The sequence below is a fragment of the Podarcis filfolensis genome (genome assembly GCF_964270895.1).
Source record: "Podarcis filfolensis genome assembly, chromosome: 10".
Classification (NCBI taxonomy): domain Eukaryota; kingdom Metazoa; phylum Chordata; class Lepidosauria; order Squamata; family Lacertidae; genus Podarcis; species Podarcis filfolensis.
This window is the reverse complement of record NC_139612.1, coordinates 40682487-40694894: the sequence shown is the minus strand read 5'-3', so window position 1 is coordinate 40694894 and position 12408 is coordinate 40682487. Positions and strand designations below refer to the sequence as shown.

General features: G+C 42.3%; 1 protein-coding gene across 2 annotated transcripts in view; it reads right to left on the bottom strand.

The window, feature by feature from the left end:
• Window positions 1-12408, bottom strand: part of CFAP54 (cilia and flagella associated protein 54) — a 115319-nt gene that overhangs the window by 64777 nt on the left and 38134 nt on the right. For both annotated transcript variants that reach the window (XM_083573386.1, XM_083573387.1), the window contains exons 23-29: window positions 11614-11799; window positions 8676-8812; window positions 7763-7910; window positions 6702-6857; window positions 5499-5621; window positions 4030-4164; window positions 3241-3340 (exon numbers count right to left, since the gene is read on the bottom strand). In XM_083573386.1, the coding sequence (XP_083429512.1) occupies window positions 3241-3340; window positions 4030-4164; window positions 5499-5621; window positions 6702-6857; window positions 7763-7910; window positions 8676-8812; window positions 11614-11799 (985 nt within the window). The remainder of the gene's footprint in view (window positions 1-3240; window positions 3341-4029; window positions 4165-5498; window positions 5622-6701; window positions 6858-7762; window positions 7911-8675; window positions 8813-11613; window positions 11800-12408) is intronic.

The following is a 12408-nucleotide window of genomic DNA, read 5'->3' as shown; positions in this document are numbered from 1 at the left end:
AGGCAGAGCCCTCTTCCCCGCTTATGGAGCAGGATCCAACCATGTGGACATCCTCCGGCTCACTGACATCCTACTTAAATTCATGCAGGAAGCCACCCAAATTACAGATTCCCTCGTGTCGGAACTGTCCGAGGTAAGGCAGTTAAGTTTACAAACCCGAATTGCGACAGATTTCCTGTTGTCCAGTCAGGGAGGGACGTGTGCCTTAATAGGTACCGAATGCTGCACCTATGTGACTGACCAATCTCTAAATATCACCGGACATTTAAATAATATCCATGAACTAGCAGGAAAACTAAGCGACATACAGCATGAGGGACTATCCGATCTAGACCTGTGGGGATGGCTACCAAAGCTCGGATGGCTCCGACAATTGCTTAAGGTTATGCTTGTTACTGTCCTTGCTGTTGTCCTTTGCGTCTCAATGTTCTGCTGTACTATCCACTGTGTGACTCCTTGCTGTTCTCTCTTTCGCTGTCCTAAACAATCCGCCCCTCTTTCCTTCCGAGCCTATTCCCGTTCACACAGTGCCCCTGTCTTCCCTGAATATGTGCAGATGAGACACCTAGGAGAAGGGGAGTATGAGATCACAGAAATATAGGGTGCGGAGAAAGGATTTGCAAGTTCTTACAGAACTTTAATGCAAATCTATCTCCGAATGGGGGACTGATACGGAAAGGGGGGGTACCATCTTCGGCCCCTCCACCAGCTCCAGTGGACTCGAGGCGATGACCTCGACAGCTCCCTAAACCCCACACTGTCGCACAAGCACCACACTGCACCCTCTGCACCCTAGTCCTGTAAATAAAGGACTTCTCTTTCCCTCTCCCTATACGGGCGGAATAAGCCCACCATCTTTCCTTCGCTTCCCTCTCGCTCCATTCTTAACGTGAGTAGACCGTGTCAAAATGTATCTCCCATTGACTATAATGGCCGCGCTTTGGCCAATCAGAACCGTGCATTCGCCTTGCAGAGGTAGCTCAGCTAGCTTTGCACGCCTCATTTAACCTCTTGACAGGTTGTTGACAGCTCCCCTGCTGGGAGAACAATGGAATCGAAACCCCTGGACCCCTGAATGTATCAAAAGCTGCAACAATGTATCCATTCACTTCCGACTTTGATTAGCAATATGAGAGTGAACTTGAAATAAGCTGAAACTTCTAAAATTCATATAAAATCAACCCTAGCACCGATTTCCTTCGTTCTGGTGTCAATCAGCTCAGCTCCCTTCGGACTCTACGATACCCTATTTCCCTCCATAATCTCCTAAGCGACAGGTCACGTACTCAGGAAGACCCTAATCCTGTCAGATCGTTCTGCCAAGCCCTTCCTCCGGGCAATGCCAGGTGGCAGACGATGCATATCTGGACTATTGTTCTATCACCACCGGTGCTCAGGAAGTGCTTATCTATGCATATCTCTCACTCCGCACACTGCCCCCCTCCCTTCCCTGAAATGCTAATGTGTGTAACCCCACCTTTCTGTAACATATTCATGATGTAAGCTGTGAAACCCAACCTTCCCATAATGTATTCATGACGTTTATTGCACTGTATTCTGGGACTTGGAGGGAACTTTTAAAAGTTCATGTCACCCATTTCTGGCTGTTCAATCTTGCCTTGAACCTGTTGCGCAATAAACCTTGGATCTCCGCATCTTGCTCCTGTGTCCGGCTGAGCTCATTTTTCCGCTAGGACCCGCGGACTTAGTCCGACGAGCCGGGAGGCTGAGCAGACTCGCACCCGGAATTTTTCCGTAACAGGGTGAAGTGCTGTCTGCACCCAGTGCTTCCTCTTAAACATCCTAAGTTACTACCAAGATCAACAGCAGGATCTTCCTCTTTCTAGTTCTGGGCTTGTACTATCCCAATAAACTGGGACATGACACCTACCTGTACAGATCACTAATGCTGCAATCCTAAGCACATTTAACTGTATGACCAACTCCAGAATAAACACAGATAGCTCCTGGTTGTTATGGCCTTTCAAAACTAAAGCCCTCAGCTAAAAATAGACTATTCCAAACAGGAGTTATGAAGGATCCAGAAGCCATTCTCCAAATTACCACAACCTTGCGGGTCACCTAGAATGGAGCAGATGTAATGCTCTCTAGTCTCAATCCCACCTCCGACTCAGAAGAAAATTCAGAGGGAGAGGAGATACATCCCTCAGGGAACCATTATCCCCCATTCCAGGATCTTTGAGGCCAGAGGATAAGGCTTAACCTGACTCCTGAGACTCATAGGCCACCTCCGCCATGCATTCCTCACTGCCCCATGCAACAGGAGCCAGCAAATGTAAATCTGGCAATAGCCCTTTTAGAAACACAAACAGATCCTCAGAGGGGCTTAATTAACAGCAGGGCCTGACAAGCCAGCTCTCAGAAAACTTCAACAAGCTAGAGAGAGGCAGCTCTTACTGGATGAGTTCTTATCAGCAGTCACCACAGCAAGCAGCCCTGGCAGACTTTCCCTCTGTGTTTCTGCATACTGTGTTGCAAGCGTGCACAGCCTATCAGGTGTGACCCTGCTTTATCTAAGTTGATTCTGCTCTTTTGGACGTGACCCCATCCTTCCAGGAAGGGTGTCCTCACTTTCCACCACAGCCTTCCCTGGGAGCCATGAGCCCAACTATGATAGGACAGCGGATTCCTAACAACTTTTCTCAAGTTAGCACTTTGATTGTAGGGAAACTGCGTTATCGGGAGTACACAAACTGCAAATGCCATGCTGTGTATTTTTATATAGTTTCTGTCTATTGTATTTATGAATCATCTCTTCATTAAAAGAGTGCCAGTGGCAAAAATGAAAATAAAAATGCAAAAAAATACATATATCACTTCTACAGGCTGAGCACCTTTTCTCTTGAAATACAAACATATAGGAAATACCTAAGCTATTTTGCAGCAACTTTGAGTTTTGAGAGCCTTTTCAAATGTCATGACTAGTATGTTTTTGAAGAAATCAGTTACCATAATGCAGCTGAAAATGTATTCTGATAAAAACAGAATAAAGGATTATAAAAAACAATTATGTCTGCTGAGTGACAGATTTATATTTAAAGGGCATAACCAACAGTGGATTAATACAGAAATTAGATTAATATTGGTTTTACATTATCTCTCTTTCATATTCAAAAAAGGAAACAAAAAACCCCACAGTCAATATTTAAGACATGCAATATAAAAGGCTTAGTAGAGATTGCATAAGATTAAAAAAATTATACACATTTAAAAATCTACCTGGTTTCGTCAGTTTGAGCATGTTGGTTTCCAGAGCTTCTAAGTTCTCATTTACTTTTTCAGCCATAGCTATTTGGCCCTTCGTCCTTCTGGAAGGAGTCTATAACAATCAGTTAATAAATTATTATTTTCCCTTTATATTGCACTCGACTAAGCTGAAGCACCATCACAACTGTAAATACAGGATTAATTGAAAAATAAACAAATAGCTAATATTTCTCACTCTTTTTTTGAAAAGAGATGACATTTCATTTGCATCCGATTCACAAACACGAGGCTGTGGTTCATCCATACAAGAGTGGCTGTTTTAGTGGAGCATTGCTGCACTACTGACCTCCTGACAATGGTGTTGCTCCTGTTTATCCAGACAGTGGAGGGCAGCAGCCAGGTTGAGCTGCACAGCGGCACTATCCTGGTACCATCATGTAAAAACCACAAAATCCCCAGAAGGTTGCCAAATTCTAATTTAAGCTATAGCTAGTCTTCAAACCACTGAGTTTTGTTAATTTGGACCTAAAGAGTTTGTGACCAATCAAGCTGAACAACCTCCACCAATGGTAAGCCTTTGATAAAACTTTCTGGTTTTCCTGTTTGCTTCAACTGCAGAAATGTGACGGTCAAATACATGGCATGTCATAATACATAGCTACTGGGCTGTGTTCGTATTGGTGGGTTTCAACCAACCAATTAATCTCTTCGAACAAAATAACCCAGTTAATCCCTTCCCAATGAAGCCATTGATTGGATACTAATATCCAAAACAAGGAAATGAAAAGTATGGACAGTTACCTCTTCTTCTATTATTTCATCCCCTGTTTCTGCAGTTACAGCCGACTGAGATGTTCCCTGTGAACAATCCAGCAACCTTTTCCCATAGTTAACAACAACTATTGCTAATTCATATTCTTTCCACGAGCGCAGCACCTATTGAATATATATATGTATTTATTTCCATGTGATAAAGGTAAAGGTATGATAGCCACAAGTTAAACAACAGCATCCTGTAAAAACAGAATACTCTAACAACTTAAAAACTAATGCTTGGGTCCAAAGAAGCTTGTTGGTGGGTGCAAAGTGCGATAAAAGCCCCCTTGCATGAATAAAAGCAACCTCACACACCCCTGAATCCAAGCTCATGAAATATATTACAGCACAATTTTTGTAGGTTATAGCCTATTTTATCATCAGCATCTAGTGTGTGTGTGTGTGTGTGTGTGTGTGTGTGTACTTCTTTGCGTGCCTCATCCACATGAGGTCTGGAAGGTGGCAACACAAGAACGGGCCTTCTCTGTAGTGGCTCCCTGTTTGTGGAATGTTCTTCCCAGGGAGTTTCATCTGGCGCCTTCATTATATATATTTTAGGTAGCAGGCAAAAATGTTCCTCTTCAACCAGGCCTTTCGTTGATTAATTTTCTACAGCCTTTTAAATGAGTCTGTGGGAAGGGGGATTATTGTTTTGCTGTTTTGTTTTACTTATTTTCATGTTTTTATCCTGTATTTTATTATGTGAAAGTGGTATATAAATCTAAATAAATATACATACATACATACATACATACATACATACATTTTTTTGGGATGAAGAGAAAGTGGAGACAAAATGGCAGTTGGAACAGGGAAGCCATAGGGAAGACGGGAGTCTGAGAGGAAAAAATATGGGGTGGGGGAAAAACGAGACTTCTGACTACACAAAACTGAGGGAGACAAAAAGGTCTTAAACTAGAAATGAATAAGATAGAGGAAATAGGTAGGAAAAAATGTTTAAATGCCTGCAGAGATGGAGCTGTAATGGTGAATGAGCCTTTCATCTAAGGTAGGAAAGCCAATTGCGTGTTGGGAATTCTACTTCTCTAAACGTTGCTTTTCCTGCCTTCGGCCACATGGTGGCACCAAACCCTCACTGATGCCTTCCAAAAATTGAACCACAATTTTTGTGTGTGCAAGAAACCCCAAAATTGTTTACAGTAAACTCAGTCCATCATGTTGATTAAGGGCCTTGTTGACAACTTGTTGACCGAGGACAGTGAAGGATTCTGCTTCTATTAAAAATACCTTGTTCATTCTAGCACAATTAATCCTTCTCTAGTGCATTCCTATTAAGTTTAAGGAGATATCCAAATCTTGCAGAAGCATCTAGGAATCTAGAGAGAGCTGTCAAGCACTGACATTGGCCTGTTCACAAATAACACTAGCAAACGTTTGTGTTAGCCATGGTTTCATTAATAAACCAAATAATAAATTCTAGAAGCGACAAATACCTTTACTGTGAAATAACAAGAGCAAGCGATCATGTGCTGGAGACTTTCGTAGCATGCTGTTGATCTTTTTTGAAAAGTAGACAACGGCATCTCTTGAAGAACAGTAAGATACTTAATGATAATCTGAAAATACAGGGATGGCCATTTAACAACACAGTAGTAGAATACTGTATGACTGATGAGTCAAAATGAACCCCCCAGGGATGCTGAGTGCTAGTTTTGATGTCTCTTATAATGTTCCCACAAAGGTGTGCATCATCATGAATTCCCACAAGGGCCAGCGCTGGACTCAGGCAGAAAAGAACCTGGCATGGTGTTGCGCCGCCTCCACAACACATACACACCCAGGGCCTGTCCCAGCCCTGTGTATGGTGTATTGCAAAGGCTGCAGCATGCTTTCTCTGTTGCCGCCATTGCTTTTACACTAACACCACTCACCAGCTTCCACTGGGCTCCTAGACACATCAGCAGAGGATGAGTGGTGGCACTTTTAAATGAAAGCTAAGTTCAGCTCCCATCTACGGTGGCCACTTGCCATGTAAAGTCACCCAAAATCTAATGCCCTGACCCAAAGATCTGTGGAATCAATGCATTTCATACAATTATGGGAAAGGACATTGCATTTTGGGTAAGTTAAAATAGTGTCTGGCCACCACAGATGGGAACTGATCATAGCTTCCATCCAAAAGCCACGCTTATCTGGTTGAGGACTCACATTGGCCCTGGTTCCTCCACCTTAGCTTAATTTTCATCTCTTGTTCAATTTTAAGACAAAAATCCCTGTTAGGAGTGATCTTTGCTCATCTTTCTTGATTCTTAACCATCTTGGCTTCTAATAATTTTTAATGTGGAAGCATTAACATTGCTAGCTACCAACCAGTTTCCCAAGAATTATGATGTCTATTAATTGCTATTTACCATTAAATTATTCTTATTCGTTATTTTTCTTGGATCCTGTCCTTACTCTTCAGAGAGATCCCAGAGTAGCTAACAATCACAATGAATCCAAAGCGGCATTAACGCCAGTTTTTAAAGAATGGATAACATCACTATCAGTGGCAAAATGGTAATAAATATCATCATTTTAAATATGTTCTGAAGGCCTGCAGGAACAAATGGGTTTTTAATCAATGCCTGAACAAAACTACTGTGGGTATGTTAAGATGAACATTATGCAGCCTAATATTTATAAAGTCCTTTTACCTGAATGACTGGTTTTGAAGGAATCCTGTGATAGATCAGGGGAGCTAAAAGACCATAACAATGAACAACCGACTGTAGTGCATAATTTACATCATTTAACCAGTTGCTGAGTTCAAGTGCCACTAGCATTCGCCCACATTCAGCTATTCTAGCAACCTGAGAGAAAAAATATTTTCATTTATACATTTACGTCACAGATCACATGATAATAACATTTTTTTCAAATATCAGAAGTACAGCAAATGGTACAGAATCTCTAATTTTCAGGTATTTCTGATAAGCCTAACTATAAATGTGGCATTCTTCATAAAATCCAGAAAAGGGTATTTTTTTTGTCATATGGTAATTGTTTAGAGACAATTTTTATCACATCTGCAAATGAAAGCAAAGTTAGTTGTGTACCCAAGAAAATTTTAATAACATGTCTACCATCTGTTTGGTGGAAATACAGTGCTACTAGTTTAGCTTCTGACCCTGCTGCTATTATTTAAAGCAATGGTAGATAATATAACTCTAGAAACCACAATATTGCTTTTGTTGCTAGTACACTGGTACTAGATCTGGTCTAAATCTGGTCTTGTGAGAAGAAGCATACAGTTCAGTAGCTTTCTTATGCGTAATTCACCAAAAAGCCTCGCATTTCACACCCTTCCCTCCATTCCCTACTGCTCTGCCTCATATAATGGCCATGAGCTAGCAGGGCAAACCACTACCAAAATATCAATTTCTTACAGGTCAAATAACAAGAACAGACTTAAGAAATGATTTGGTAGAACATCACAAGTTGGAAGCAGAGCTGGAACACAAGGAATGCCAGGCCTAGAATACAAGGGCTGGACAGAAGGGCGGAGGCAAGTAATTGACTGAGACGTGTAAAGAAGCAGCTTTTGTTACAACAAAAGTCCTATTATTTTAAAAGGCAACTATTAATGTGAAAGCAGACACGTGTGAAAATTCAGCTCAACCCTAAATTTGCATAGGGAAGCGATTGTTAAAACTTGACACATAAAAAGAACGAAGTCAGTCTCAAGGACACAGCATTAATGTGACACCGCGCGTACTTGTCTACTGTATCTTAGATCGTTGAAACAAACAGAATCACAGAAGAGATTTCCTTCAACCACTGTGATGTCATTGATGATAAAAATGCTCCTGATGAACAAGTATAGAAGGTTTGGTGATGCCCGAGATAGAGCTTCAGGAATTAATCTACAAAATACATAAAAAGCAAAGCACATAAAATATGTGAATTAACATGGCATAGCAATGAAGATAAATAAGAGATAAACTAGCTGTGATACTTTACACTAAAAGGCTCAACTAGTTATGGTAAGCCATTTGTAAACCGAAGTACAGTGGTACCTTGGGTTAAGTACTTAATTTGTTCCGGAGGTCCGTTCTTAACCTGAAACTGTTCTTAACCTGAAGCACCATTTTAGCTAATGGGGCCTCCCGCTGCTGCCGGCGCGCGATTTCTGTTCTCATCCTGAAGCAAAGTGCTTAACCTGAGGTACTATTTCTGGGTTAGCGGAGTCTGTAACCTGAAGTGTCTGTAACCTGAAGCGTCTGTAACCCGAGGTACCACTGTATTCTCCAGCCCTGCTCCCTCCCACAGCCTATCATCACCTTGGGAATGCACCTGGTCCCAGCTCCCACTGGCTGCTAGCTAGCTAGCTGGGTCAAGGCAGGTAAAAGGGGAGCCATGAGTCACCACCATTCAGTAGGCTGACTCCAGCAGGGGAACCATGCGGGGTACATGGGGGCAAGAGTGTGAACTCCTGGATGTGTTTGGGGTAGGCAGCCTCAAACAAGTGAAGGCAGTTGCAGGGGTGTGTATCAAGCACATCCTCTATATCCTATCACCTTCTAGCAGCAAGAATCAGGAAGATGGATAAACAGCTTGTAGACAGCTTCTCTATTTTAAAAAATATATAGGCCCATTAATATAATCTGAAAACAAGTTTTGCTGATTACCTGTTCTGAGGTACAATCAGAGTGCTGCTTACAGAAATAACTGTGACATCAGGAATAAGAGGTTCGAAGACAAAATAGTCCCAGAGCGGTAGAAATGCCTTCTTAGATAATGCATAGTTTTCAACCTGAAAAGCAGACTAAGGGGAAATAATAAAATGAGCAAAGCCTATGAGCAGTAACACATACTTTTCTCCCTTTCTTCTCTCATTTTTGTTTTAGTTTGCTTCTTTGTTGTTAAAGTTGCATTTTTTGTATTGATATAAACTAAAAACCAAAGCTCAATAAAATATTTATATAACAGAACATTTTTTCATATACCTCTTCTATTAATATTTGAAGTAACATCAATGAGTACTAAAGCTGTTAAATTTATTAGTAAAAGCTATCATTAATTTTCAGGCTACATGTAAATGAAAGCAACATTCTTCAGAACAGAAGGTGGACTTCCAAAGTAGAATAAAGCAGCAACAGGGAGAGCACACACCATTTTGCATGTCTTACTGATCCCTTAGTGAGTACATCACTGTATGGATGCTGCTGAAAGGAAGGACTGGGCTTGTGGCAAAGTAAGTGAGGCCAGAAATCCCAGAGAGTTGTGAGTCAAAGAACTCGAGTTGGGTCTGTAGGAATCAGGGGTGGGATCGGGGTGGATCGTACAACTGAATGTAGAAAATGAAAAGGAGGAGGATCAGAATAAGATGTGTTACAAGGGATGTAGAAGCTTGGCAGGTGGATCCTTTACGATCTTTGTGTTCAGGAGACCTGAAGGTTTGATGAATACATCATTTCATGAAAAGAAATACTGGTATATGGTCTAAGACAGGGGTCAGCAACGTGCGGCCCATGGGCCGAATGCGGCCCACGAAGACTGTTTTTCCAGCTCATGAGCCACCCCCAAACCGAGCCGCCCACTTGGCGAGTCCCTGTGCACAGCGTGACGCAGGGACTCGCCAAGCGGCGCTGGAAATCGCACCTGCACACACGCAGATACCACAAATTGCTTCTGCGCATGCCCAAATGCCAAAAATCGCTTCTGCGCAGGTGCGATTTTTGGCATCTGGGCATGCACAGAAACAATTTCTGGCGTCACGCTGCGCCAGCCCGCCCCACGGACAATCTCCGTGGGAGTGATTTGGCCCATGGCTGGCAAGCCTTGTCGACTTCCTGGTCTAAAACCTCAAACATATGGCTGAGGATTCTTTATGAGTTCTGTGTTTGCAACTGGAACATTCAGCAGTTTTTCCCTGCAGCAGGTTTCATCCAGTTTGCTCACACAAGACTCGCCCCCCATCAAAAAACAAAAAAATAAAGGCAAGCAAAAGGCATGAAATCTTAGAGTAAATGTACACTCAGTCTGAAAATGATTTAACAACTTTGTCTGAGCAAAATGCACATAATATGCATAGTGGTTTCTGCACATACAAAAATTCATTTAAACATCCTTTTTCTTCCTCCACAATGAAAAATCTCTGCTGAGAAAATGTAATATAATAATTTTAAGGGAGTGGCGGTCCTGGAGCTGGCCAGTTGCCAGATCCTTACCTCCCCCACCCACATGGGCCAAGTTTGATGAGTGGGTAAGGCCGCCTGCCTGTCTGTCAGTCACCTGATGTTCACAAAGATGTCTGGTGATGCATTTTTGCAGGCACAATGAACTTTGCAAGACCTGATGACCAGCTGATCATTGAGACTTGCAAACCGCTGTGCACAGCACTTTGCAAATGGTCAGCATGGACACAAATCCTCTTCTTTACTTGCCCCACACCTGATGTCATGTATGGTGCCCAGTGTAAAGTATGCACGCATGACTTGGCCAAAAGTCTCAAGGGTAAAATGAGAAAGCCTGGCAGGCCAAATTAGATGTATGGGATGAACATTCCCCACAACTGCTTTAAGAAAATAATAGTGCCCTCCAATACAGGTATAGCCTGGAACTCCAAAAGAACCTAAGAACTAAGAAGCAAAATTTTATTTTCACACCTACGCATATATACAAGTGGGCATAGAATCTCAAACCTAGAGGTTTCATTATCTGTGGAATTTGGACAACTGCATGCCAGTAAAGAACTCTGATATTCCAGTTAGAAGTGTAAAACCAGATTTCCCCAACCTTCTTCCCCCACATCCTGGCACTTCCCTTCTTCACCTATTTGTAGCAGCTTCAGAGCTTCCCTTGGAGGTCAGATAGACTTCTCCCAAAATCTCTGGAGCCTTCCTTCATCTGCTACCTAGTCCTCTTCTCCAAATAAAGCCCTTTTTGTCCTTAGAAGGAAAGGGCCAGGGCAGCAATTGTACAAGGGCAGAATTGCATATGTCTAGCATTTCTGAATGTTCAGAGAACCACACCAAGTGTTTATGAGCAATCAATATTAAAGTTCAAAGACTGCAATTCATTTTGGAAACGAGCACAAAATCCATCTTTAGTTTGGGCAGTCTATTTCTTGTTTACTCAAATCATCTTGCCTTATCTCAGCTAAGTACTACAAATCTAATGTGTGATCTTAGCCAGTGACTGGCAGTGAATGTCGTGTTCACAGGGACATTGTCAATAAACATCCCCCATTTCCTTTTTTTGTACAAAAGAGCACTTATTCAAGAACAACTTGTGCGGACAAGAAAAGCAAACCTCAACAGACCCCAATATAAGCTTTAAGAAACTTATCTTTCACATGTCCATAGCTATCACCATTATTGAGTAGGAAATTATTGAGAACACAAGAGAATGGGGAGATTGTGTCTGCAGGATTTCTTAGTTTTCTTTTAATGCCCCAAGGGGTGTGTGAATGTTTTGTGTGCTATTACGTATCAATAGTTACTGTTTTTATTCCCAAAATAGCAAGGAGAGAGATGAGATGATAGCAATATTCTAAAGGAAAAGGAAAAGGATGGTTAAAAAAACCCACAACCAAATATGAATTGCTTCATTAATATATTCTACCTGAATCAGGTATGCTCGGACAGCAGCAGCAGAAAGAGGAGGGTATGCAAGAATTGGCTTAGTTGTTTCTCCAATGCTATCACTGATAAGATTTCCATCTGAGTCGTATGCCGCAACTGCAAATATATAACTCTGGTTGGGCTCTAAGTCTTCTACTTCCAAGATGCAAGTTTCATCAAATGGTACCTTAAAATAAAGAATAACTTCATTGAGGTAAAAAAAGAAATAGCACTATGGTAATGGACAGCAGTATAAACAATGATAGCAGCAACTTTGGTACCATACAGTTTGGCACAGTTATGGGAGGTGGGCTTTAAAAGCTTGTCATAAATCCCCTAAAAAGATGTGTGCGATTTACACATTGTAACAAAAGAACTTTGATATTACCAAGACTAAAAATGCCACTAAAACCTGGATGATTTCTAAGTGACAGCCCCCCTTCATTTGCTTTTCTACGGGATATTTGCTAATTTCCTCACTGTGTCATGAACTGGCAGGATGACGGGGAGGAGGAAGAGGATCATGGTGAGGGGTGTAGCCAAGACTAGGGCACACCGAGGCAAGCAAGGGATGGGGAAGGAAGAACTCATGGGGTGATGGAGGATGGTGAGGGGATGGTGGTCAATGCACGTCAACCAGAGCAGCAGGACCCATCACCAGAGAGGCCCCTGACTCCATGAACACAGTGGGCTCTGAGGCGTAGGGAGGGGCAGGAGGGGCGCTCTAGGAGGCTGAGGCAGGCAAGGGCAGACGGCCAAGCTCCCTAGCTGGCCAAGTGCGGCTCACTAGCTCTGG